The sequence below is a fragment of the Leptodactylus fuscus genome, chromosome 7, assembly GCF_031893055.1.
Source record: "Leptodactylus fuscus isolate aLepFus1 chromosome 7, aLepFus1.hap2, whole genome shotgun sequence".
In the NCBI taxonomy this organism is placed as follows: Eukaryota; Metazoa; Chordata; class Amphibia; order Anura; family Leptodactylidae; genus Leptodactylus; species Leptodactylus fuscus.
In genome coordinates, this window is record NC_134271.1 from 65,307,502 (window position 1) to 65,331,977 (window position 24,476).

Genomic DNA, 24,476 nt, shown 5'->3' on the forward strand with positions numbered 1-24,476 from the left:
GTCAGACAGCCTCAATAAAACTTCTGTAATTCACAAAAAGACAGTGATTGACTTCATATAAAAGTAAATATTCCACAAATTATGCATTTAATGAATTCTACAATGGTAGACTTCTTTTAATGGCTTGTATTTCCTTGCCCCGACCCTTTTGTTTACATAAAGGAGAGATCACCTTCTTAGGTTATATTTTATAAGCTTTTCCCATAAAGTTAGACTGGATCCACTAGCAAAGTATAATATCTATGAAGTTTGAGCATCGTTCCCCTTATATTTCTTGTGGGATCCCAAGGATCTTGACTGATTGGCATTTAGCTTTTCTGGTTTTTCCTTGAGATAAACCAAAGGAAAGATATCGAGAAGCTGCTTATGCTATAGATGTTAAGCTAATAAAGCTGGATGTTATAACTGCCTGTGAGAAAGACACTACTGTGATGTTTTAGGGCTAGTTCACACGCAATTACACATGTACATATTCCGTCGCGGCTGCTGCAAAGGGATGCCGGTGCAGTGCACGGCATCCTGTCGCGGCTTTCCACTCCGGATTAGGCACAAATAAATGGGCTCAGTCCAGAGGGTGCTGCTGCGAGGCGGTCGCTGCGGCTGAATCAGCCTGAAGAAAGAGCAGCTCATTTCTGTTTTCTGCTAGCGGCAACATGAACGCTAGTGGTCTACATAGACCACCATTGTGAGGAGGCGGATTATGACGTGGATTCCGCCAAAATCGCCCCCTTTTGCTATGTGTGAATGGGGCCTAAGGCTAGTGACTGAGATATGTCATAAGATATGGGTGGAGCTGGTCCCACTATCTACCACTATGAAGGGGCCATAGACCATTGTAAATAGTTTTATTTGCCTTTGCGTTAGTCTAGAAATTTTCTTAACTTTAATAACTTGAAACCTTCCTTCTCTCGATGTACTGTAGTCTGAACATAATGAGCGAAACAGCCATCATCACTTTTCAGCAAGAGCTGGCTTGTTATATAAGTGTTGGCATTGTCCATTACTTGCACTGGCATCGCACACAGTACATATGATTAGCATTACAAGCCGTGAGAATACTTGTGCCCTATAAGACAACACAGAGACCTGACTTGCATACTGTAGCCAAATCTTATAGTTCCTGGGGCCTTGGATATCTAGAGGGATTAACAGTTCTGCAGTGCAAATGGATTGTAATGTATCTAATCCCTCAAATCCTGATAGACATTGCATTTTCTTTTTCTTTTTTTTTTATCAAGCCGGATTAGCCCATGATCAGTAATGACAAAGCCGGGCTTTCCAAGTCCAGAGTGTCACGTTTGGCTGTCATGGTAATGAGATATTCATGGATGCTCATATCGGGGGTAATTAGTACATAATTAGTTTACAGCCTCCAGACCCAGCTTTTCTCAGGATAGACTGGACTCGGGCACTCTGTATAAATATAGAAGGTATATCTCCAGTGTGTACATGCTGTGCAGAATCTCCAATCTCCCCCATATAGTACTAATGAATAAGAATATCAGACTGTGCTCCATTTATTTTGTATTTACAGAAAACGATTATCCGGTTGCTTAGATTATAGCAACGATCCATTTATTTGATCAATTTTAAAAATAATCCCCTAAACACGGATGATTTCCATTTGATGTTGCTGTTTGTTATTAAGCTCTGAGGCTTTCATAACCAGTCTTGGAGCTGAGCGGGGTAATTAATAGTGCTTGTTTATCTATCTCCCACCTTCCATACTTGCTGGGTTTTCTTGCCAAAAATAAGATGAAGCGTTCCAATTATTTCCTCTCGGTACCCGAGTACAGGCAGCTTTTCCATGTGTCTAGGGGAAGTGCTATACATTGGATGTGCAGCGAATGTATTAAATAAATCATATTAATAAATAAACGATCAGGCTGTTTGACTCCGAATGGGAAGGATTTCTAGCACCTGCCAACTTTACAGTGGAGACTTGACGTGAGCGGCCATTATTCTAGTTATAGGTGTAAAAAAGGGGATTGAGAGAAGTTCATTATATGACAGAGGTGCCTGTAATGTGGTTATTTACCTACCTGTTGATTCCAGCATAGCATGGAATAGTTAAATATTGTTTGTAAGTGATATTATAGTAGCCACACTCTTGTTCTTATGGAACAGTATTATAACAGTAATATTAGTGTAACTGTAGTTATGACGCACAGACAGCAGTATTGTAGCACTTATATATTCTTACACGTATTGGTAGTGTTATAGCTGTTGCCCATAGCAGCATAGGGTGGTTTTTCTAATAGGACTTTTAGGAAACGTGGTATGTTTTTTGTGGTGAGGTTTTTTATCTTTTTTCCATTTGTTTTTTTTAAATAAAAATCCATTTAGGAAGATGTTTACTTAAAGGCAATTTCTCTACAAACAAGGAGTTTTTGCTTGCCAAGGTTTTCTTCACTAATGACCAAACCAAGGGCTCCATCCATGGGTAAGAGGAACTTCACTTTTAATAAATCACATGAAATCCAGATAAGACATGACACCAAGAGGACTTGCTTATACATTGCAGGTTTACACCAAATCCTTAGTTATAGCATTTCTTCACTAATGGTATGTTTTTTAGGTCCATGGAGTTTTTTGTTAAAGGTATCATTATCTTTAGTGTATTTTTCTTATCCTCAGGCATTTTCATAGCTCTTGCTATGAGACCTTTAAAGTGTTAACAAATGTATGAATAAAAACCCCCCACTAAAAACACGTGGAAAATGCAAGAAATACATGGTGTACTGGACAAAAAACAAAACATATAAAAATGTGTAAAGGAAGCTTTACAGTCCTATGTACGTAGCTCAGTATTTTAGTAGTTCTTGTGCATTGGAGGTGGTATGATGGTAGTTATATTCTTGTACATAAGGGGCAGTATTTTACTAGTTCTATTCTTGTGCATGTGGAGCGGTATGATAGTAGTTGCATTCTTGTATAGAGGTTGCAGGATAATAATAGTTATATTTTTGTATATAAAAATCTCAGTAAAGCATTTCACATCTCTTTGCAAATCTTCCATCATAAATCCTTCTATCAGAAAGTATTAGGGCCCGCGGCCCATTTTCTCCCCGCTCTCTCAGACAAAAAGTATATTTAGAAAGTGACATTTATGCTTTCTCAAATGTAATTGGAGGGTGAAAGGTGTACGAAACATATCTAATTGGCATCTGGAGCCATGAGACAGACGTCAGAGGTGTGAACCAAGGTCCCAAGCAGTCGATTGTGTTCACTCACCATTAAAGCACATACAGAAGGTTACATTGCAGAGTTCCTCTAGGTCTGTGTTGCTCATTATGGGCTGTGAGATCATTCTTCTTCATTTTAATTAAAAGTCTGTAAAATTATTCCTGCCGTGTTAAAAACAGTGTTGTGTCATTCACACATGTTAGGGATGTGAAGGTTGCGTGGGAGGATTAACATGTTTCTAAACTTTTATTTTATTGTGTTATAAGTCTTTGGTTCAATCTGGGGTGTGTGATTCCAAATCACAATATATTGAGAATTGCTCCTAAAATGGCATGTTTATCTCATCTTGGTTAGCCATTGATGAATCTTGGTGGGTGTTAATATAATGTTCAGGTACTGGCCTTATACTTATATTATAACATAAATTCCCTTAAGCGTTCGCTTGCTGCATTAAAAGATTACACAGTCGAGTGCAGAATAAAGAGGGGGTTCTCTGTTTCTAGAACTTTATAATATAAGTTTCCAGTCCTTTAGACTCCATTAAGCTGGAAGTAGTTTTTACTTCCCAATACACAGCTTTTTAAATTAGTGCCTTTGGTGTGTATTATATATAATATGCCATTATTTCTGCAGTCAGTAAAATGGTTCTACACCTAAATCCTTGTGGCAATCTCCACTCTTTAAGCAATAAAATTTGAAAGAACCGAAAAAAAAAAAAATTACAAGACACATAAAATCCTTTTTTTTTTTTTGAGTTATTGAGTTTAAGCAGCAAGTAGTTCTGTTAAGTGAAAGCATGCAGAGACCTTAAAGGGATCCTATCATTCAAACGCATTTTTTTATGACTAACGTCAGAATAGCCTTAAGAAAGGATACTCTTCTCCTACCTTTCGTTGTCTTCTCCATGCCGCCGTTCGCCCGGAATCCTGTTTTTTCTTGGTATGCAAATGAGTTCTCTCGCAGCACTGGGGGCAGGCCCCAGCTCTCAAACAGCACTGGGGGCATCCCCAATGCTGCGAGAGAACTCTCTCCAGCTCCGCCTCCATCTTTGTCAACAATGGCCTCTCCATCTTTGTCAGCAATGGCCTCTTCATCTTCTTCTTCCGGCGCGCGGTGGGGCAAAATTCAACGCATGTGCAAGTCGACTCTGCTAGCGGGCTGTGGGCAGAGCCGACTTAACATGCGGGCGGCCATTTTTTTGTGGCCGCTTACGCGAGCAGGCGCAGTACGCTCTGTATTCCATAGAACAATCTACCTAAGCAGAAAGAGTAGTGGTCTCAGGTTTACCTCCAGTGCACCAACTAACTCATTTGTATAAGACTTCAAAGTTGTTTTTCTACAAAAGAGACATAAACTACATACCTTTGTTATGTATCACTGTAATGTATTCTGTAATGCAGTGGTGGCAGGTGATAGACTCCTTTTTAAAGGGAATCTATCACATGGAAAACTGTTAAATTTGCAGACAGTGTGTTATAGAGCAGAAAGAGCTGCTGTGAAAACATTCAGTATACTGTAATTTGTCATATATCTGTTAAAATCTCTACATTATCTATTCTAAGACGTCAGAGGCAGTCCTTTTAGTGATTGACAGCTATAAATGTCAAGTTAAATTAAATATTTTCCTACAAACCTATACATGAATCTACTAAGCTTCTTTAGCTCTATACATGCTGCCTATATATTGGACAGCCTTTAAAGGGAGTCTATCATTCGATACCCCACATTTTAACTAAACACATGTTGGAGTAGTCTATAGAAAGGCTATTGTAGTCCTACCTTTCTTCTTTTCTTGTTCACAGCCATTTTTTAATGATTTTTGTTTTTTTCGGATATGCTGATGAAACTCATGGTGCATAGGGGGCTCAGGTGCATCATAACCTGCATGCTGCCTTTTGGCTCTTTCTTCATACCCCTCTCTGCACAAATATCATTCTCTTTTCTGTTTTAGCAGCAGCAAGTGCACAGGCGCTGTACGCTCGTATAGTTATAAAAATGTACTGAGCTACTTAGAACTACACAAGCGTACTGCACCTGAAGCAGCAAAGAGAATGAGAAGGAGCTGTCATTTGCATAGAGAGGGGCATGAAGGAAAAGTCCAGGCAGCGACATGCAAGTTATGTTGCCCCCTGTGCTCCATGAGTTTCATCAGCATAATCCCCCTCCCCCTTAAAAAAACAAACAAAAAAAAACTATATAATAATAATAATTCGAAAACGGCTGGGAGCAAGAGAGAAGAAGGTGTGTTTAAAGAAAAAAAAGGGGTATATTGAATGATAGCCTCCCTTTAAATGACCATCCTGAATGCAGACATCACTAGTATGAGCTTGTGCATTTATTATTGATTTCCTTGTCCTCAGTATGCAGTAGACTTCAAAGCTCCCCCTAGTGGTGACTGCTGTGTTATTTCAATCAATTAAGATACTGGGGATTTAAATTGTGATCAGTTCATAGTTTTAAATTCACTTTTATTCCCATTTTGTCAGAATGAATGGGCTCCATTAATAAGGGCTTTTGAGGCTCCAAATTAGCCTTGGCTTGAATAGTTCTAACATAATGGAATTATATGGGATTTAACTGCCATATAAATAAAATTAGAACCATAATTTTTCAATATCGCTAAAGAAAATCCTGTCAGTGGTTAATGCTCAAGTATCATCTGTAACCTGCTAGAAGTCTCTTGTCAGCCCTTGCTGAAAATCTCTAAAGAAGAACTAATCTCAGGTTGAGATAGAATAGACAGACAAAGCCTCATATCTGCCATTATAAAAGGCCGCTGTTATTGATACAAGTCCTATCACCGTAGACTAGATGTATCACTGCGAAGATCAGGACGCCAACCACAGTATCTCAGACACAAAACAATTGTGATCTGCGGGGTGGCCGCCTTCGCTCAGACTTGAAATGAAATGCCGGATAGCTGTAAATGCAGATAATAATTGAGTTTGAAGTACATAAGAGGAGCTGGGAATCTTATCCTAGCGCTCTCCTCAAATGTGAAGGAGATTGCAGGAGCAGGAAGAGATTGCACAATAACTCAGGGGCTAATGGAGAATAAAGCAGCGAGCAGGAGGGAGACCACTTCTGTACAAGGTCGCAGAAATCGAAGTTCAGAAGTTGTCGTAGAGAAATGCACCTTTGTGTATGATTAAAAGAAAGTATAGTAATATACGGCTTATTAAAAATAGTCTAGCATATACAGGTAAATCATGGTGCTGGTTTATTATATCCTCATGATGTGCACTGTTGAGGATTTCATTGTGTTGTTGCAGATTCCACTTTATGCAATACATTGTGAAAATCCATAGCATAAATTGAATTGTTGCAGATGTAGAATCCATGTGGATTTTTATGCAGCATACTGTTGAGATTTGCTTCGGTGTATCTTCTCATGTAGACTTACCTTGAAAACAGGTATCTTCACTTTGAACATATATGGCATATCCACAGCTCTATAATGTATAAAAGATTACAGCTTCCATCGTGTTGTTTTTTTGTTTTTGTACATAAGGGTGAATACAGATGGACACATTTGCTATGAGAGTAACATATATTAATAATAGTGTGAACCTACCCTACAGGAATTTCACTGGGTCATATATTGAATCTTCTTTCAGGTATTGTGAGAGGTTTTCTTGTCTTGTTATTAATCTTTGCATTTCTTTCTCTTCTACAGTCGTGTCTTCAAGACAGACATGGAACTGGAGGTGCTGCGTTATACAAACCGAATCTCCAGTGAGGCGCATAAAGAAGTAAGACTTCTTTTCACACGGCAGCTCATTCATGGATTGCTCTTGAACAGCGTTTCGTGTCTGGCCATGTCTTCTCTTTGTAGTCTGCCGGTTCCAAGTTAATTGTATTGACTGTGGGGAAATGTGGCTATCGATTATAGTGTTGCTTCTATGTGTTTGTAATAGGATTGTCCCAGTATACCTCATTTCTATGTATAGCATCTGTTAAGGTCATTAGATATCCTAACTCCTTGTCTGCCATGATGATGACTTCTATGTCTAGGTACAAAATAATCAAGCATGGTAGATATGACTTTGCAGATTTTTTTGACCATGGCATTGGTCCTGTTTCAAGTTTAAACTATCTTTTCAGTCCCTTATCTGTTCAATACTTGTACATGGTTGGAACTGTTGACTGTTTGGCTGCAGGCAAACCTTAACTACATAATTTTGTCTAATACCAACTGTGGTTGGAGGCCATTGTGAGGGTCTAGCTATCAGAGTAGCAGGTATAGCAGCTAATAAGGCCTACCTATACTCCTACATAAATAGTTCTGTTTCCTCTGACATTCATTGGATACCAGTTTTCCATATTGCCATGGGTTTTAATGGTCTTCTTTGTTTTCACAAATCTATGCCCTCCTGTCCTGTCCATAGTCTATGATATGGCATTTCAACCTTATTCACTCAAATGGGACTGATCGGCAAATATCAGAAACAGCCCATAGACGAGGTAGCACTGTTTCCTGAATGGACCTATGGACACAGAGCAGTCTGGAAAATATAGCAGAAATATGACTGGAACTGTTGGTTTGCATGGACCTTTAGGCTCCATTCACCTAACAGAGAATTCATTGCTATGCCAGATCCAATTTTCCAAATGTATCCTGGAGGACATCATTGGCTCATGAAAGATTCCTTAAGGTTTCAGTCAAGATTTACATTTTTTTGAGAACAGAAAGACTGCTAGAGACAGTACTTTTATTATGGTCACAAATATTGATAACCCTGATTTATGCATAACAGAAATGTGAATAGAGCCTTACATATACAGTAATTTAGTATCAAAGCTTAAAATAACCATATATATATATATATATATATATATATATATATATATATATATATATATATATATATATATGGTTTTTAAGCACAGTTTTTGTGCTGAAAAAGCCCCCCTCGGCTTATACTCGAGTCAAGCAAAAAAAAAACAAAAAAAAAGTAATGTATAGAATCTCCCATAAAATAGGGAAATAGGGTATTAAAGAAGCAAGGGTCCGCGCTCACTGGTAAGACTTAAATGACAGCCAGAAAATTGAATAAAGTAGTAAATGGTGGATTTATTGAAGATAAAAGGAAAAAATAAAATAGGGAAAAAAAAGAAGCTTTAAAAAATATAATAAAAAAATAAACTAAATAAAAGTTCTAAATCCCTCGTTTCCCTAGAATACATATGAAAGTAGAAAATTACTGTGAAACACATACACATTAGGTATCCCTGTGTCTGAAAGTGTCCGGTCTACTGAATATAGGGCATCTGCAGTGCTCCTATTCCGTCAGGAAGGGGTTAATGGGAGCACTGCAGATACCCTATATCCAGCCAGGCTGAATTCCACGTGGGAGATAAAAAAAAACAGTCCTCAAGCTCAGGGAAAGGGCAGACAGACAACCAAAACACCTCCTCCCCTTTCCCAGCAACTACTGCACCCAAAAACCATTTTAATTTTTGAAATTTCCAGTAGCTGCTGCATTTCCCCCCTAGGCTTATACTCGAGTCAATAAGTTTTCCCAGTTCTTTTGTGGTAAAATTAGTGGCCCCAGCTTATACTCGGGTCGGCTTATACTCGAGAACACTCGTGTGTGTGTGTGTGTGTGTGTATGTATATACATATATATATATATATATATATATATATATATATATATATATATATATGTATGTGACTGTGCATCTTTATTTCTTTTTATTTATTTGTATAATCCACAGCCTTGTTGGCATCATGTGACTTGTGGTATGGTCATTGCTACTAGACATCAGTTTTACTTCTTTCATTATTGGTTTGCAGGTCATGAAGGCTGCAAGAATCGGAATGAAGGAGTATGAGCTTGAAAGGTACTCACTTGTGCATTTATTATAGGGTATTGGTTACTGTTATCTGTAACTGCTACATTTGAGCAATGGTCTTGTGTGTCTGAAGAGAGGTTATGGCTGTGCCAGAGCGGCAGTCATCAAGTTAGACAAGGAGAATACATAGTTCAGAGTCATTGGGAACCACTACTCTCATACTGCCATTTAGAAATTCGAGAACCTTTTCCCAGTAGCCACAGACTGTAGGACTAGCCCATAACAAGTAAAAAAGGAGACTGTTGTAGTTACCCTCTTAGGACACAAACTCACGAAATCTGTGTAGTGTTGCAGTCTGCTCTTTGGATAAAATGTAATTATAAGGGGTTTTCCCATCTGCGAATGTAACCCCCCCCCACACACACACACACACAGAATCAGGGATATCTTAAAAATTGATGGGATTCCGACTGCTCAGACTGACCAAGAGCGAGGGATTTTTGTCCCCCTTTCTGAATGGAACAGTAGTTGCATGGTGGTTAGGCAGCACACACCCCTCCATTCATTTCAGAGGGAGGTCTGGAGATTGGTGAAGTACAGCACTTGGCCATCTCAGACGCTCCGATACTCAGGTCTGTGAAGTTGGAGTCATGTCAGTTTTAGGTGGAGTTAGTAGTAAGGTTCCAACTCCAATTCAAGCTTCAAAATAAATGTATTTATATATCATTATTATTCTGTAATTAATTAATTAACTGCATGCTCCATTGCACATTTACTTTCATAGGAATTAACTAAAAAAAAGCAAAGAAATGTTAATTATATAAACTAAATGAATATTATCCTCTATCAATATAAGACTTCTTTATAAAACTGATACAGATGACCATTTTTCCCGAGTTTCCGGGTTGTTCTAAAAAGTTAGTATCTATTCCTGCATAACTCTGATTTTGTCAGGTATCAAGGACTTATTTGTCTCTTCAGTCTCAGAAGGTGTTGATGCCAAATGGCTTCTTTTTTCCCTTTTACTTAAGTGTTAAAGAGAGAGGGAATCCCTCTCCAGGAACAGGAAACCTACAGAATAAAAAGGGGCTCCTGTCCCAGTCCTTGGCCTGCCAAGTTGAAGATAACTTATGGGACTCGCTCTTTCCTTGTGCCTCAATGTTCTGGTGTCTGGATGAATAACCGCATTGGTGGTATTGGCAGCTGTGACCCTGCTGAGGCACAAACTGAATGTAATTCACCTTCTAAAGTGCTGGGTGAGATGATGTATTAGAGTCCCTTCTGGTGTCTCGGCGAGTATATCATGATCATTGGCTTTTTTTTCGCTGTTCCCTAAATTAAAGAACCATTTCCTGTAGTTGTCTGAGCCCAGTTCCCAAGCCTCTTCACTTCATGGAATTGGCTGAAATCTTTCTCAAGCCTGAGGTGTTTCTGTAATATGGCTTCAGCAGCACTTGCAGTAATTCTCACTTGCAAGGAGCTCCAGATGTTCTTCCAGCCATGATAGCACAGTCCTGTGTAATGAATACTGCCATCTTCAGAAGATATTTCCTTCTTTTGACCACTTGAAGCTTCAGGCACCATTTTTTATATTGTTACACATTTCTGGATAGTTGCCTGGTTTGTGTACATCAAGTGGTACAATTCCCTTTTCTTACTACTTTGGCTCGAACAGGTCGGTGGGAAAGTATCTCTGCTTCTAGGCCTGTTACTTTGTTATACAACACAATTTCAGTCTTTTAGGAAGGCATTGGAGCAGGAGTTGGATTGTGGAGAAATTGAGGAGGATGTCGGCTTATGGATCATTACTGGAGACTTGGGGGCCAATTCTCCTCTCTTATATAACCAATATTGGATCTAACGTTGAGGGTCTGATATATTTATTATTGTAGGTATTGTAGGTATTATTGTACGGTAGTTAAGGAGAATTCTGGGAAACTGTTTTTGGCATACCTCCAGATGAGGCAAGCTATTCAAACCCAAGTTAAATATCTGAGTAGGAAAAAGTGAACAAGGTGAGTAAAGAGAGCATGGCGATGCAAGACAACATGGTGGCTCAGTGGTTAGCACTGTTTCCTTTCAGCACTGGAGCCTTTGGTTTGATTCCAAACAAGGAGAACATCTGCAAGAAGTTTGTATGTTCTCCCTGTGGTTGAAAGGATTTGTTTTCTCCAGTTTTCTTCCACAATCCAAAGACAACCTGATTGTGAGTTCTGTATGAGATGGTGACTGACAATGTCTGTACAGAACTGCAGAATATATTGGCAAGTAACAGAAATAAATAAGTCATGGGCAAAACCATATACTTAGATGCAGGGCAAAAGAGAAAGAAAGGCAAGTAGCAAATAAGGTGACTTGAATTAAATGAGGTATTGACAAGGGTTTGGTATAATAGGAATAACCAATTACAGTGTACTAACATCAAAATGAATACATAAATATAAAATTTGTAGAAATGACAGTAGGAATAAAAATAACAGAAATCATCATAGTCATGGCAACATATTAGAATTGTGTTGTGCAGTTGATTTCATTCTCTCAAATAAAAGTTGGGGTAAAAAGAAGATTCTGTCGTATCAACCTGCTGAGATTTAGGGTAGCTTGGTGGGAATAAGGGTAACCTACTGGGGTTTTAGGGTAACGTGCTGGGATTTTAAGGTAATTTAGGGTAACCTGTCTGTAGATCTAGAAGGTTTCTAGTGCAATCTGATACCTGTTGGGAATGGACGGGTAAATTTGAGCTGTGGAGTTGAAGTCAAGACCAATTTTGGATGATGCCACTAGGTTTTCAGAGAGGATTGAGTATCGATGTACAGATACAGAAATTCTGAATCCACATGTCCCCTCATTTGATACCATATTCTACAAGGGCCTGCACATTGTATTTTCTCTTCTATTAAAAAAATAAATAAATAAAAAATTGCAAACAGTCATGGAAGAAGAATATTAGTCACTTTTTACTGCATCAGACAGTAAGAATTTCTCCTTAGGATGATGTTGCTTCTTATAGAACGGTTTTTCTACATAAAAAACGAACTTGCCTAAATTCATAAGTAGCAGATCTACCTTGTATTACAGGGAAACCAGAACTAGACAGATTTCTTGCTCTAGAACGCTGTGTCTTTACTGTGTGTCTCTATTACTTTATATTGTATGCAATGTGTCAAGGTAATGGATTATTATAAACCAGAAACAAAAACATTGATTTTTATTCAACTGTTCCATTACTTGTGCTTATTTACCTAATTCCTTTTGGTAATCTTCTTAAACAATCTCCTTTTTTTATTTTACTTGTCATCACAGTTGCGTTGTAATCGCTGTTCTCTACGTACAGCTGGTTAACTGTGAAGCAGATATCTGAACCAATTATCTGGAAAAAACCCATCTGAAACGTGCTCAATTGGCCATGGCGGCATTGCTCTGCCTCTCCGTTTTGCATGAGTTTCTTCAACGGTTCCTTTCACAAGGGTTTCGGAATGATCCTCTAATTAAAATGGCTGCTTGTGATGTAATTGAAGTGCAGAATCGTGATAGACAGCGTATTTACCACACAGCCAAGTGTTTATGAACACCAATTTTATGGACAGGAAAGAATATATGAACAATCTGAATGGCTGCTTTTGTGCCGATGTCAGGAGACTGCTCAGATGAATAAGTATTGACCTGAGCTTTTACCCCTAAAATTATGGGCTCTGTCATTAAGACAATCTACGGTATTTAATGGTTATTGGCGGTTCTTTAAAAGAAGACCTTCTGATCTATAAAGTATATTAGCATATTGAATACATTTATAGGGAATTGTTTTGTCTTCTTTGTATAGAGTTAAATGTCAGCTTAACTTTTTAAGGTCCCATGCACCCGACCGTCGTTGTTTAAAGTATATCCACTGTTACGGATCCACAATGGCAGATAGTGTACGGACTCGTGTCTGTAGTTTTTACTGATCAGTGTCTGAGCTGTAGAAACCATCTGTAAAATATGGAGCAGGTCTTATTCCTGTCTGCATTTGCAGAACAGACTCACCCATACAGGTGTAGGGGACCTCCCAAATTTTTTTTGCGGATCATGATTGCGGATGACATGCTGATGCAATGCGGACATGTTTTTTGCAGAATGCGGATCTGTTTTGTCAAACACTACGGTTGTGTGCATGTGACCTAAAGTTGTAGAATTCATAAAGGCGAAATGAAGGACATGGTTTAATATTTAGGTTGCAAAGCTGTAAATGTATTCCAGCAACCAGAGAGAACTGCAAAAAAATATATATATATATTTACTGACAGCAAAATTGTCTTTGAATGATAAAATTTCCCCCCAGGAACAGACAACATATGTTGAATAATTGCAGTGTGTGGCAGGGATGAGTAAACGTCACTCCTACAGCAGCGGCAGACAGGGCCCATGTACTGAGACACCGTGTCCGGGTTTACAGAAAATCACATTCATTTCTATACTGTAGTCAAGTGCAAGTAGCTGTAACCCGTGTAGGTCCCAATGGGAGCAATTATTTCTGTTGATACTGCTCCCCCCGCTCTCAATATTACAGTTTCAAAGGGAAAGTTTAACCCCTTTTAGACTTTAATCAGGATTATTCAGTGTGGGTGAGGGGGATGCAGGCCTGGGTCTCTTGAGAATTTGATAAAGACAGTGTAAACTGCTGCAAGATACCAGGCCTGTATTTACTGCTCGGTAATGAAGTGCAAGGAGCCGTCATTCATAATGTTCCCTGCTGAAGATGTCGTGCTGCTGTGTACCAGTGCAGCCGTTTCATCTTACAATTCTGTTCCCAGCCAGCAGTGTGTTTACATAGGAGGCACATCCTTCTTTGCAGACAGCAGTTAAATGGCAGGATTATCATTTGCTCCTTTAAAGATGTTTAAAGTATACATTTGCAATAAGTCTAATAAAAGTCTAATAAAATGATACAATACAATGGCACATGACTGGAATATAAAACTTTACACTTCGTATTCAGAAGAAGCTAAATTATTAAATTACCAGATCCATCAACAGTAACTCAAGGCAGCAAGAAATGTCTTTTTCTACACTGCTTACACAAGCAAGCTAAATATAAAGTAAAACTTCTAAAATGGCAGAACTCGCTGATGTTCTGTGTTTGCACAGTAAAGCCAGGTGTAGTGTCCTCGGCTTCATCTGTGCATTGCGCATGTACCCAAAACTGGAAGAGATGAGTCTCTGATACCTCTCGAGTAATTTATAAAGTAATTGTCTAAAGATTTCAGAAATTCCTCGTTTCCATGTTGGCAGACTGCCTCTGCTCTGGGGTCCTTTGTTGAATTAGAGGCTAACTATGCCTCTCCTATATGCAACCCTAGCCCTAACCCACCTTGTTTGATGTGGATACAGCAAGTCGTGCTTCATACTAACAGTCGCGGGACGCAGCGCCCACCACTGGCCAACCAGGCAGCGCCTCATTGTACCCACTCCTTTCTAACATCTAAACATTTCAAAACTATTTTTTAAAAACTTTGACCCTTAATTTTTTTTTTTTCATGAGATGAACCTGTGAATCGTCTGTCTTTGGAGATTCAGAAGTGAAAAGGAAATTTACTTAGCCACTTAAAGCAAAGAAATGAGCAGGAACTGGTATGGTAGTTAATATGCTGGAAGACATTGCCGGTGGCCAGAACATCAAACGGCAAAGTAATGGCTTCTCAGTGTGAGTCCAGAAAATTGTAACTAGATAACAAGTCGTGTTTCCTGATTTAGAGCTGGGCAGGCAATCTACGGGGCTTTGAAGCAAGATGATATGAAGCTCCCAGGTCAGGAATCACAGTGCAGTCGCGTTTCTTCATGTAGATAACGCTGAAGTCCATTGTGAGGACAGTTCATTCTCAGGTCCAACTTACCCAGGAAAAACTTGAAAGCACTTTTGAGCTGTTGCCAAATATCCGATTTATGAACCATAGAAAATCAAGCAATACTTTTTTTTTTTCATGATTTTATTGATCCAGTCCATCTAAAATGTAGCAAGTTTGCAGGGAACTTGATGCACAGTCAGGGTAAATTCACACAGGGTTTTTTGGACCGGAACCTGAGGTGGAGGCGCCTCAGGCTCCAGTCTAAAATACGGGTAGCTGCGACTGGATGCCGGTGCATTGCATCGTCATCTAGTCGCACACTGCGCTCTGGATTAGACCCAAATTAATGGGCCTAGTCGGGAGGGAGTGTCTTCAGGTGGATGTCGCGAGGCGAATCCACTTCAAGGGATGAGCATCTCTCTTCTTTTTTCCGGCAACCGGAACAAACGGCTCCTGGATAAAAGAACTGGCCGGTTCCCATTGATTTCAATGGCAACCGTCTTTTTTGGTCAGGATTTTGTGGAGGATACGGCCTCAAAACCCTGACCAAAAAACCCTGTGTGAACTTTCCTCATACTGTGGTGTGTTTCCAGATACAGTACACAGTAATTTCTCATTAGTACAAGCATTAGACAAGCCCTGTACTGTAAAGTCTGAACCGGCTCCCACATTCCCTTCTATTTTTCCTACACATTGTAACAGACTACACAGGGCCTGTTCAGTCTCTTACCATCAAGACCTCTAGATCTAAATAGACTCCATTATAACTGAGGCAGATGTTATGCCAAGAGTGTGCGGAGACTAAACAGCATAACCTGTTGGTGGTCACAGTCATGTGTTCATTTGCCTTCACCTTTAGGTGACATCACTCATTCTCCATGTCCCTTGATGAGTAACATCTAGTCTGTTTTAGCAGTCACAATGCTTGCACTCCTTGTGAGTTATGCACAACTTTGTTTTCCCTATGATGAGACATATCAAAGGGACTGTTAACACTCATTTCTCACCGTGGAGCCTGATTTATACTGATTTATATTTATACTTTTATTGATCCAACTTTGACTTGTAGGAATGCTGAATGACAACCCATGCAAAAACTTGTTGGGACTGCCTTATTGGGTGTTACCAAGCTCAGATGCTGTAGAAAGACCAGTCAACAAAACTATTTTTGTTAGATTATTTCATACATAATGTGCAAAGTGCCTAAAACCTCATTAAAGACGCTGTCCAGAGACTTCTATTTTACTTACTTTTACCAGCAGGGTCTTTATATAGGGCTTGGGAGTTTCATGCTGGTTTTAATCCTGGGGCACATGATTGTTCCAATCTCAGACTCAGTCTGCCAGGTCGATCTGCCTCCTCCCTTCTCTCCAATTTTCAATGATATTTGTAAAGTAAAACCAGCCCCATAGCATAGGTATAAGAGACCCTGGGATTTGTGGCTTCAATCACATGAACTGGTTCAGAAAATACATAAAGAAACTTAACTCCTTTAAGTGTGTTTACTTTGATGTCCTAAGCCTTGTGTTTGCAGAAATAGATGAATTGATATTGCTTTCAAAGATAGAAGTGTTAAGGGTTTATGTTTCTCAATTAACAAAATACAAAGGCAGTGAACAAAAGAGAAATCTAAATCACATCAGTATTTGAGGCCCTGCATCAGTTCTTCTAGGTACACTTGCACATAGTTTGGGAAGAATATGCAAATGTGTTCCCCAAGATGTAAATAGGGAAACCTTTCCTCTGTATGCTGCCCTCTATGGGAAGCTCCCTCAAACATCATGCCCGACTTTCCAACAAGCCTTTGCTGCAATCATGCGGGATTTTACCAAGTCAGTATCCCACAGTGCAGCGAAAAGGCTTTGTAAGACTCCTCTACAAGGTGGTCTCTCCCTAAGGAGTGACAATATCCCCATTATTTGCACATAGTTTGCAAATAATGTTTGAAGGAACTCGGTAGGCAGGTTGTACCAAACATCTTGGAGAACTAACAGATCTTCTGAGGATATACGCTTAATCAAATCCTTCTGGCTCTTACTGTAATCCCAGACAGACTGGATGATGTTGAGATCATGGCTCTGTGGGGCCAAATCGTCACTTCTAGGGCGGTCACACCAAATATTGATGTGATTTATATTTCTCTTCTGTTCCTTCACTTCACTTTGTTAATTAACAAAAATTATCTATTAAAACGTCTGTTTTTGAAAGCATTTAAGCACTTACCTAAAACTTTGCACAATACTGTGTACATTCTGACTTGTTTAACTTGTTGTCCTAATTTTACCCGGTTTTGTAGGACACCTTCATTTATATTTCCAGGATTGGCTTTCAAAACCTTTTTATATCTTTCACCTTTCCAGAATGTAAAAAGAGACTTTGGCCTGTCGTGTCTCTCAGCGGAAAACATTTATTTAAATAAAGTTGAATTGGCGTTACGATTTTATTTTAATATAGTAACACCTGCTGTTTGTTCCAATCTCCTACTCATCAGCGCTGCCAAGAACAGTTTATGCACTAAGTCACATCTGAAAACAACGTTTTTACCTTCATTTTTTTTCTGAGGTCTTTTAATGTCACAAAGAGAAGAAAAGCTTTAGTTAAATGTTATTTTTTATGCTACAGTCAGACTATTAAATTACATGGCGCAGGATACTGAAAGAGAAATATGTTCCCTACTGTAAGCTAGAAGAGTCTACCATACCGTATACAACGCTCCACAGTTCAAATACATCTAAAATGTAGTTTTTTTTCTCCATTCACATCTAAAGTTACATAAAGAATTGCACTGCTTTTCTGAAAGCCTTGAGCCACATCTCTCTCTCTCCCAGATTATTTGTTTTCGGTGTCAGGGGATAGTAAATAAGTAATAATAAAACAGGTATAAAGAGTATGATACCTTCAGATTGTTCTCCTTTTATTGCATGTCCCAGTTTACGGAACAAAGTCTAAAACCGTGCCCTAGTCCTTCTTATTGTACCGATATTTACCCGGCCATCATCACTGTTTGATAAGCTGCCTTAAGTCAGATGTGCAAGTTAAGACGTAGATTTGAATTAAAGGAAATATGTAAAATATTTGCTTCTATTCAGAAAGTGTTAAAAGTCACATTGGCAGTTTTCATTGGTCCAATTCATATAAAAAATTAAGCAATGTTGCACATGGTCTTGGTGAAAAATAATCGTACCGTTTTGCATATACAGCTTCGATACATACTATACCAGTTTCTCTCCATTTATACAGACTACTAGCTATATAAAATGACACTCCCTCCTGCTGTCCCCTTCTCTTGCTAAGCAATAGAAGAAAGGACAGTTCATTGAGAGTAACACATGCCTGTAAGATCAGGATACACACATGTATCAGTAGCCATAGAGTTGAACACTTCTGCATAGGAGCTATATACATTTCCTTAAAGATGACCTTTCATGTCCCCGGGCGCATGCGATTTTATATACCACTAGAAAGCCGTCAGTGCGCTGAATTCAGCACTTTCTCGTTATGTGCCCTGGGGAAGAGATATCAGTACAATTACCGATAGCTCTTCACTGTCAGAAGGCCGTTCCTGACTGTCTAGCTGGGAACGACCCACTGACAGTACTAAGCATAGTCCTATACTGTGAAGGGTCGTTCCTTACCGCCCAGCGTCATGGCTGGGCCATAAGGAACACCCTCGCTGACAGTATAGCGCTAAATACTACTATCAGGAGGTGTGTTCCCAGCTAGACTGTCCGGAACACTCTTCTGACAGTGAAGAGCGATCAGTAAATGCACCGATAGCTCTTAATCTGGGGCACATAACGGGAAAGCCAACAATGTTCTGAATTCCGTGCACGGTCTGCTTTCTAGCAGTATATAAAACTGCACGTGCCTGACAACATCAAAGGTCCTCTTTAAATACAATACCAGCTGTTCTGGTTATGTTAGACTCGTCATAAAAAGTTTACATGTCCTTTAAGAAATTAAATTATGTACCGTTGTCTATGGAGTGTAACACTATGTATGGCAAAGTGCTGGAGGGTATGTAAATCTTACCCAGTACGACTGTTGCCCCTAGCCAGAGCTTATCCTAGGTGTAGCTGCTCGACCCATTACTATGGGAATAGATAAAAGCCTGAATGGCTTAGCAGGGGTCAGAGCTTGGAGACTATGTCCTGTGCAAAGCCTTATCCTCCTGTGTATTATGAAGAACCTAGGAAAGGTAACTGTCTGTCACCTGTGACTGCTAAACTTAGATGCCATCGTAATGTTCATTGAAAAATAAACTTTTTTGCACGTCAACAGCTGGAGCCTACCCCGACCACATGTACATATCCCAACAGAAGGCATTATTATACTTTTTCTTTCATCTTTATCAACCTAATTTTTGTCCCCTATTAGATTTTGTTCTTGGCTTGAAGAGATGTAACCTAGCGAAACAAGGCTCTTAATTTACCGTTTTATACAACATTTCCGCACGATCCCAGCAACTAATTTGTGTCCAGTTTCCTTTTGAGAACCATCCATCACCCAGACTTTAAACAAATTTTCCCCGGCAGCCGCTAATGGTTCCGTCAGGTTGAGTACATGAAGCCCCACATGTGATCCAATTGTTTATCTGTTCCATTAACATCCTGCTCAGATCTTTAATCTCTTTTGGGACTTGGCTTCTCCTCTGGATCCTCATCCTACGGTCACTTCTCAGCCATTGACCTTGAGAAACGCATTAGCTGCTCCCAGCATGAGATATTAAAAGCACTGCATGAAATAATGAGAACAAAATGATTTAGACGGCAGACGGCTCAACTTACATCTTAAGAAATTAAGTTATTTATGACATTTTAAGATCCTTCCCTCTTTTCGTAGCCACTTAATCCAGTTGGAACGTAAGCGTCCGCCTGCAAGTCTCTAATGACCATCAATAACATCTGTTCCCGTCACCCTGTCTGCTGAGTGGAAATCCATCACAGGCCTCGGCATCTCATGAGGAAGATCAGAATTGGCATGTTTTATTGATGTAACTGGTACCTGTCAGTTGCTTGGGGACAGATCTGAGCTGAAGATGCAGAAGATGAAAGGGGACAGTCATTTGTTTTGCAGAATTACGAAACCTCTTATGCGTGTTTAGCTGTAAATCGCCGACCATTTTGTCTTGGTCCCTGCAATTTCTTTGAAGGAGAAACGGAGCGTTATTGACATTGATGATTTTTAATGAAAAATCAATTGACAAGTTAAAACCATTGAGTGCTAATTTTCATTTTTTTTTTTTCAATTTTTTTAAGTTTTATATTTTTCTATAGATTTAAAGGCGCTCAGACTTTGTTGGGATTCATTTAAAAAGAGGAGCTATGGGGTTTTGGTGGTCGTAGTCTTTTCCCATAAGCATTGAGAAGTCTGATGCCCATTCCATCCTTCTCTCTTATGTCCACTACTGTTCATGATAGGACATACTTGTACAAAGAGAGAATACCACTGTTTTACTCGTCTTTCCATGACCCCCTAGACTGCAACATTTCAATATCTTGGTATTAGGAACTACAATACAGTACTGTTTATTCCGAGCTTCCTGGTTTATTAGACTGAAAACTGGTAGAATTTCTGATAATTACATAGTCAGAGACTTAGAAGAGCACGAGAGGGAACAAAAAATGCAATCAGGATCTTTGGAAAGCTGATTCATGCTGTCAGTAGTATTTTTTAATTCCCCATCTCCGGTATCTCTGTGGTAAATAAAACCATCTAAAAATTAAAAAAAAAAATTGGCAACTAAACTTTTTACAATTTATTTATGAAAATATGACAACTTAATCCACTTGAATCCAAGATCCACAGCTAACATGTGCACGCTTTTCACCACGATTACATTTACATTTGTGTAGACATGCAAATTACTTTTAATCTGCAGACTACTAAAAAAATCTTGTTATGTAACGTATTGGAGGAATGAAATGCGTGAAAACAAACAAGGCATAACATTGCGGCGTAATCGCATGCTAATAGAGGGGGATACATTCTGTACTAATAAATGTGTTGAATACTCTGATGAAGCAGATCAGGATTCTGCTGTATAATAATTACAGTAAATAGAGATAATTATACCCGCTGATACCCAATGTTTGTAGCAATTAGACCATTGTATACAGAGCTTGTCAGTAAGGAATAAGTAAATGTAAGCTTGAAATGCCCTCATTTCTGTATAGGCGCATCATATCAGTGTAATAGTTAACTGTACCAGAAATGTGTTTTTTTTTTTTTTGTTTATTTTAACCCATCAGTAACCAACATATAGACTTTTTCCATTGGTAGCTACATAAGTAGTGCAATGAATTATGCTGGCGATCAGAAGATAACATAGTTATAGCTAAAACTATGTAGCTAAAACTTTATGTAGAATACTCCTAGGAAGCTAGCTATCCAGTTTCTAGATAAACACAGCCAAATATATGTCAAAGCGAAAAGTAAACAAACAAACAAACTTGAGTCTTCAGTAGTTGATACCTTTTTAATGGCTAACGAATAATGATGACAGATTACGAGCTTTCGAGATAACTCTGATCCTTCCTCAGGTATAATATAAAAGTATTTCTACTATACCTGAGGAAGGGATTAGAGTTATCCCAAAAGCTTGTAATCTGTCATCATTATTCGTTAGCCATTAAAAAGGTATCAACTACTGAAGACTCAAGTTTTTTATATTTCATACCCACTGGCTAACACGGTACAAAAACATACTTTTTCCTTAAAGTGAAAAGTGACATTAATTATTATCCCTTCAGACCCCAGAGTATAATAGATGGAGGCCCAGGGAGGTGTGAAAAATAAAATTCATACTCTTTCCTTTCCTTTTTTAGTCTCCTTACAGCATCCAGCGCTGTTCTGTGACAGTCGGCCCCTGGGGTCACAGGTGAGGCCTGTGATTGGGCCAGCAGCAGTCACATGGGCATACCACTTGATGACATTTGGCATGCTGAGGTCACTACTGAAACCCAATCACAGGCTTCAACGTTGAAACTAGAACAGTGGTGTCTGAGAATAGGACACCACCTCCCCTGGGCCTCCACCTATTATAATCTGGGATCTGAAAAGACCCTAGAGTATGAAGCGGTGGTGATTTTAGTCTGCACGAAATGAATCTCCATTTTTTTCGGTTTCATATAAAAAACAAACAATTTAGGATACCGTATATACTCGAGTATAAGCCGACGCAAATATAAGCCGACCCCCCTAATTTTACCACAAAAAACTGGGAAAACTTATTGACTCGAGTATAAGCCGAGGGGGGGAAATGCAGCAGCTACTGGAAAATTTCAAAAATTAAAATGGTCTGAGTTTTTGGGTGCAGTAGATGCTGGGGAACGGGAGGGGGGGGGGGGGGTTTGGTTGTCGGTCTGCCCCTTCCCTGAGCTTGAGGACTGTTTTTTTGTTCCTCCACTTGGAATTCAGCCTGGCTGAATATAGCGTATCTGCAGTGCTCCTATTAACCCCTTCCCAACGGAATATGAGCAGTGCAGATACCCTACACTTAGCCTGGATACGTTCACTTCAATGGGAGTCACTTGCAGTTTTTTCCCGCTAGCGATTTGTTATTTTTTTCCAGCTAGTGGAAACAAAAATGTGACATGTCCTATCTTCATGTGGATTCCGCGGCTGAGCCAGCTGCAGCGTCCGTGGTTCAATACGCTCCTGTTTAGGCCCATTCATCTGGGCCTAATCAGGAGCGGGATGCCGATGCACTACATCGGCATCCCATCACGGCTAGCGGTACAAAAAGGCCACAGTTTCCATTGTGTGAACTAACCCTAAGCTGTCTAGGTTTAAAATCTGTGGTTGACCATCAATATAATTGTCCCATAGGTTTCAAGAATCCGAAATAGTACTTGGCTTTGGTGTGCAGAAACACTTCCCTCTAGCATATGGTAGTGTTGCAGGTTTATTATTCACTCTAAGACACATGGGTAAAAACCCATGTAGGCTCTTTAAAAGACAGTCATATCAATATCGGTAGTCATCCAGCTTTCCCAGAAATAGATACAGCTGAGAAATATGTAAAGTATGTAAAGTTTGTAAAGTTTTTCACTTAAGGCTTTATAATGCTGAAAAGTGCCTTGTTAACATGGCATTCCTTATATATCCTGACACTCTGATTATGTAAGTGTATAGGGATTCTCTCCAACGCCCAATACATTTGTACATTTCAAGAAGTCTGCAGAAAGGTGCTCCAGAAATGTTATTTAATGCAAGTATTTACTAAAGCAGACATGTATAGTTGAGCTGAGAGATTCGCTTTAATATGTAGTAACTGAATTTACATAATAGTATATCAAAAGCAATAATTCAGAATAAATCTGTTCATGGCTATACTAGTTTTTGTGGGTTTTTTTTACTTCCAGTGTCTTGTTTTACATAGAAAACTTTGCTTTGGTTTCCTGAAAAAGTCTCTGAAATTTTGAGATGGAGAGCAAAGAGGAAAGGTCTTTTGCCCCCTAGCAGTCACCCTAAAGATTTTGGAAGAAGTGATTATTGTAGATTGCAGCCTGGTCTCTCATTTAGGATGTGTTCAGTGGATTGTTCTCGCCTCCTTTTGGAGCTGATATATTGAATGACCCCAGGGGAGAGATTTTCTGGGCTTATTTGTTCTGTGCCTTACTGTATTTTGCAGGAGAGATGTATCGTGCACATAGTAGAGTGGGCGTCGGGGCGCCACTGCAAATTACTGCTGGAGCTAATATGTTAGGGAGCCGAATCGTTGTGTGATTGCAGGTTTTTCTCGTGATAATGTTTTGCTTTGTCGCTGACCTTTCTAGCTGAAAGAGTATATAAGATTAAGACATTACTTAAAAAGACGGCAGCACTGTCAAGATAACACAGTCTATAGCCATTGCACCAAGACATAGAAACCTTATCCCAGAGAAGACTTCTGAGCCCAGGCACATTCAATAAGGTTATTGGATAAAAGCTTAAACATTCACTTTAGTTTTTAAGGGCTAAATTAGGACTTTAATAGAATTTGTGGTAAAATAATCAGAATCCCTGGTAAATGAAGTGACTGTCTCATCCACTTTTCTTAAAGAAGCCCTACAGCAGAAACACATTTTTCTTCACCCCAGGCCCTCATCCAATTGTATTTTATACTTTTCATTTCGTCTTCTCTGCTTATTGCACTCATATCCATACAGTTCACCATTCTGCCTGCTCTGACCAGACTCCATCTTAAAGAGAACCACCTCCACCAACTCCAGTTCTTAGCATATGTTAATAGGCTACACTCCATTGATTCTAGAAAAGTTGGAATTTTTCTGTAGCCCCCACCGTTACTGAGCAATTAATGGTGTTGGTTTTGGTGCCTGATATACTATTTGACTCTATACAGTCAGGAGGCTGGTGTGTGGCCAGAGCAGACAAGGGGGTGATTCTGAACTCTGACACTGACTGTCTCTGATAGGAGCTCTGAATCATGCTCCCTCCCTGACATCACCCTCCTGACATTACAGAGCTTAAATTCCACCTTATGCACCAAAACTAACTGCGTGTGTTGTTTGGGAATGGTGGAAGCTATAGAGAAAATTCCAACTGTGCTGGAAACAGCGGAGTGTCTCCCATTAACAGATGCTAAGAACTTGAATTTGTGGAGGTTGTAAAAGGTCCTCTAAGTTTTAAATGTCACTTTCCTGTTTCTGTGCTATCAGTCCTGTG

The 24,476-nt window shown here is 39.4% G+C and overlaps 1 protein-coding gene across 1 annotated transcript in view; it reads left to right on the forward strand.

Annotated features, from left to right (window-relative positions):
- Positions 1-24,476, forward strand: part of PEPD (peptidase D) — a 186,286-nt gene that overhangs the window by 61,693 nt on the left and 100,117 nt on the right. Inside the window, exons 8-9 of the mRNA XM_075282039.1 lie at positions 6,863-6,938; positions 8,987-9,033. Coding sequence (XP_075138140.1) covers positions 6,863-6,938; positions 8,987-9,033 — 123 coding nt within the window. The remainder of the gene's footprint in view (positions 1-6,862; positions 6,939-8,986; positions 9,034-24,476) is intronic.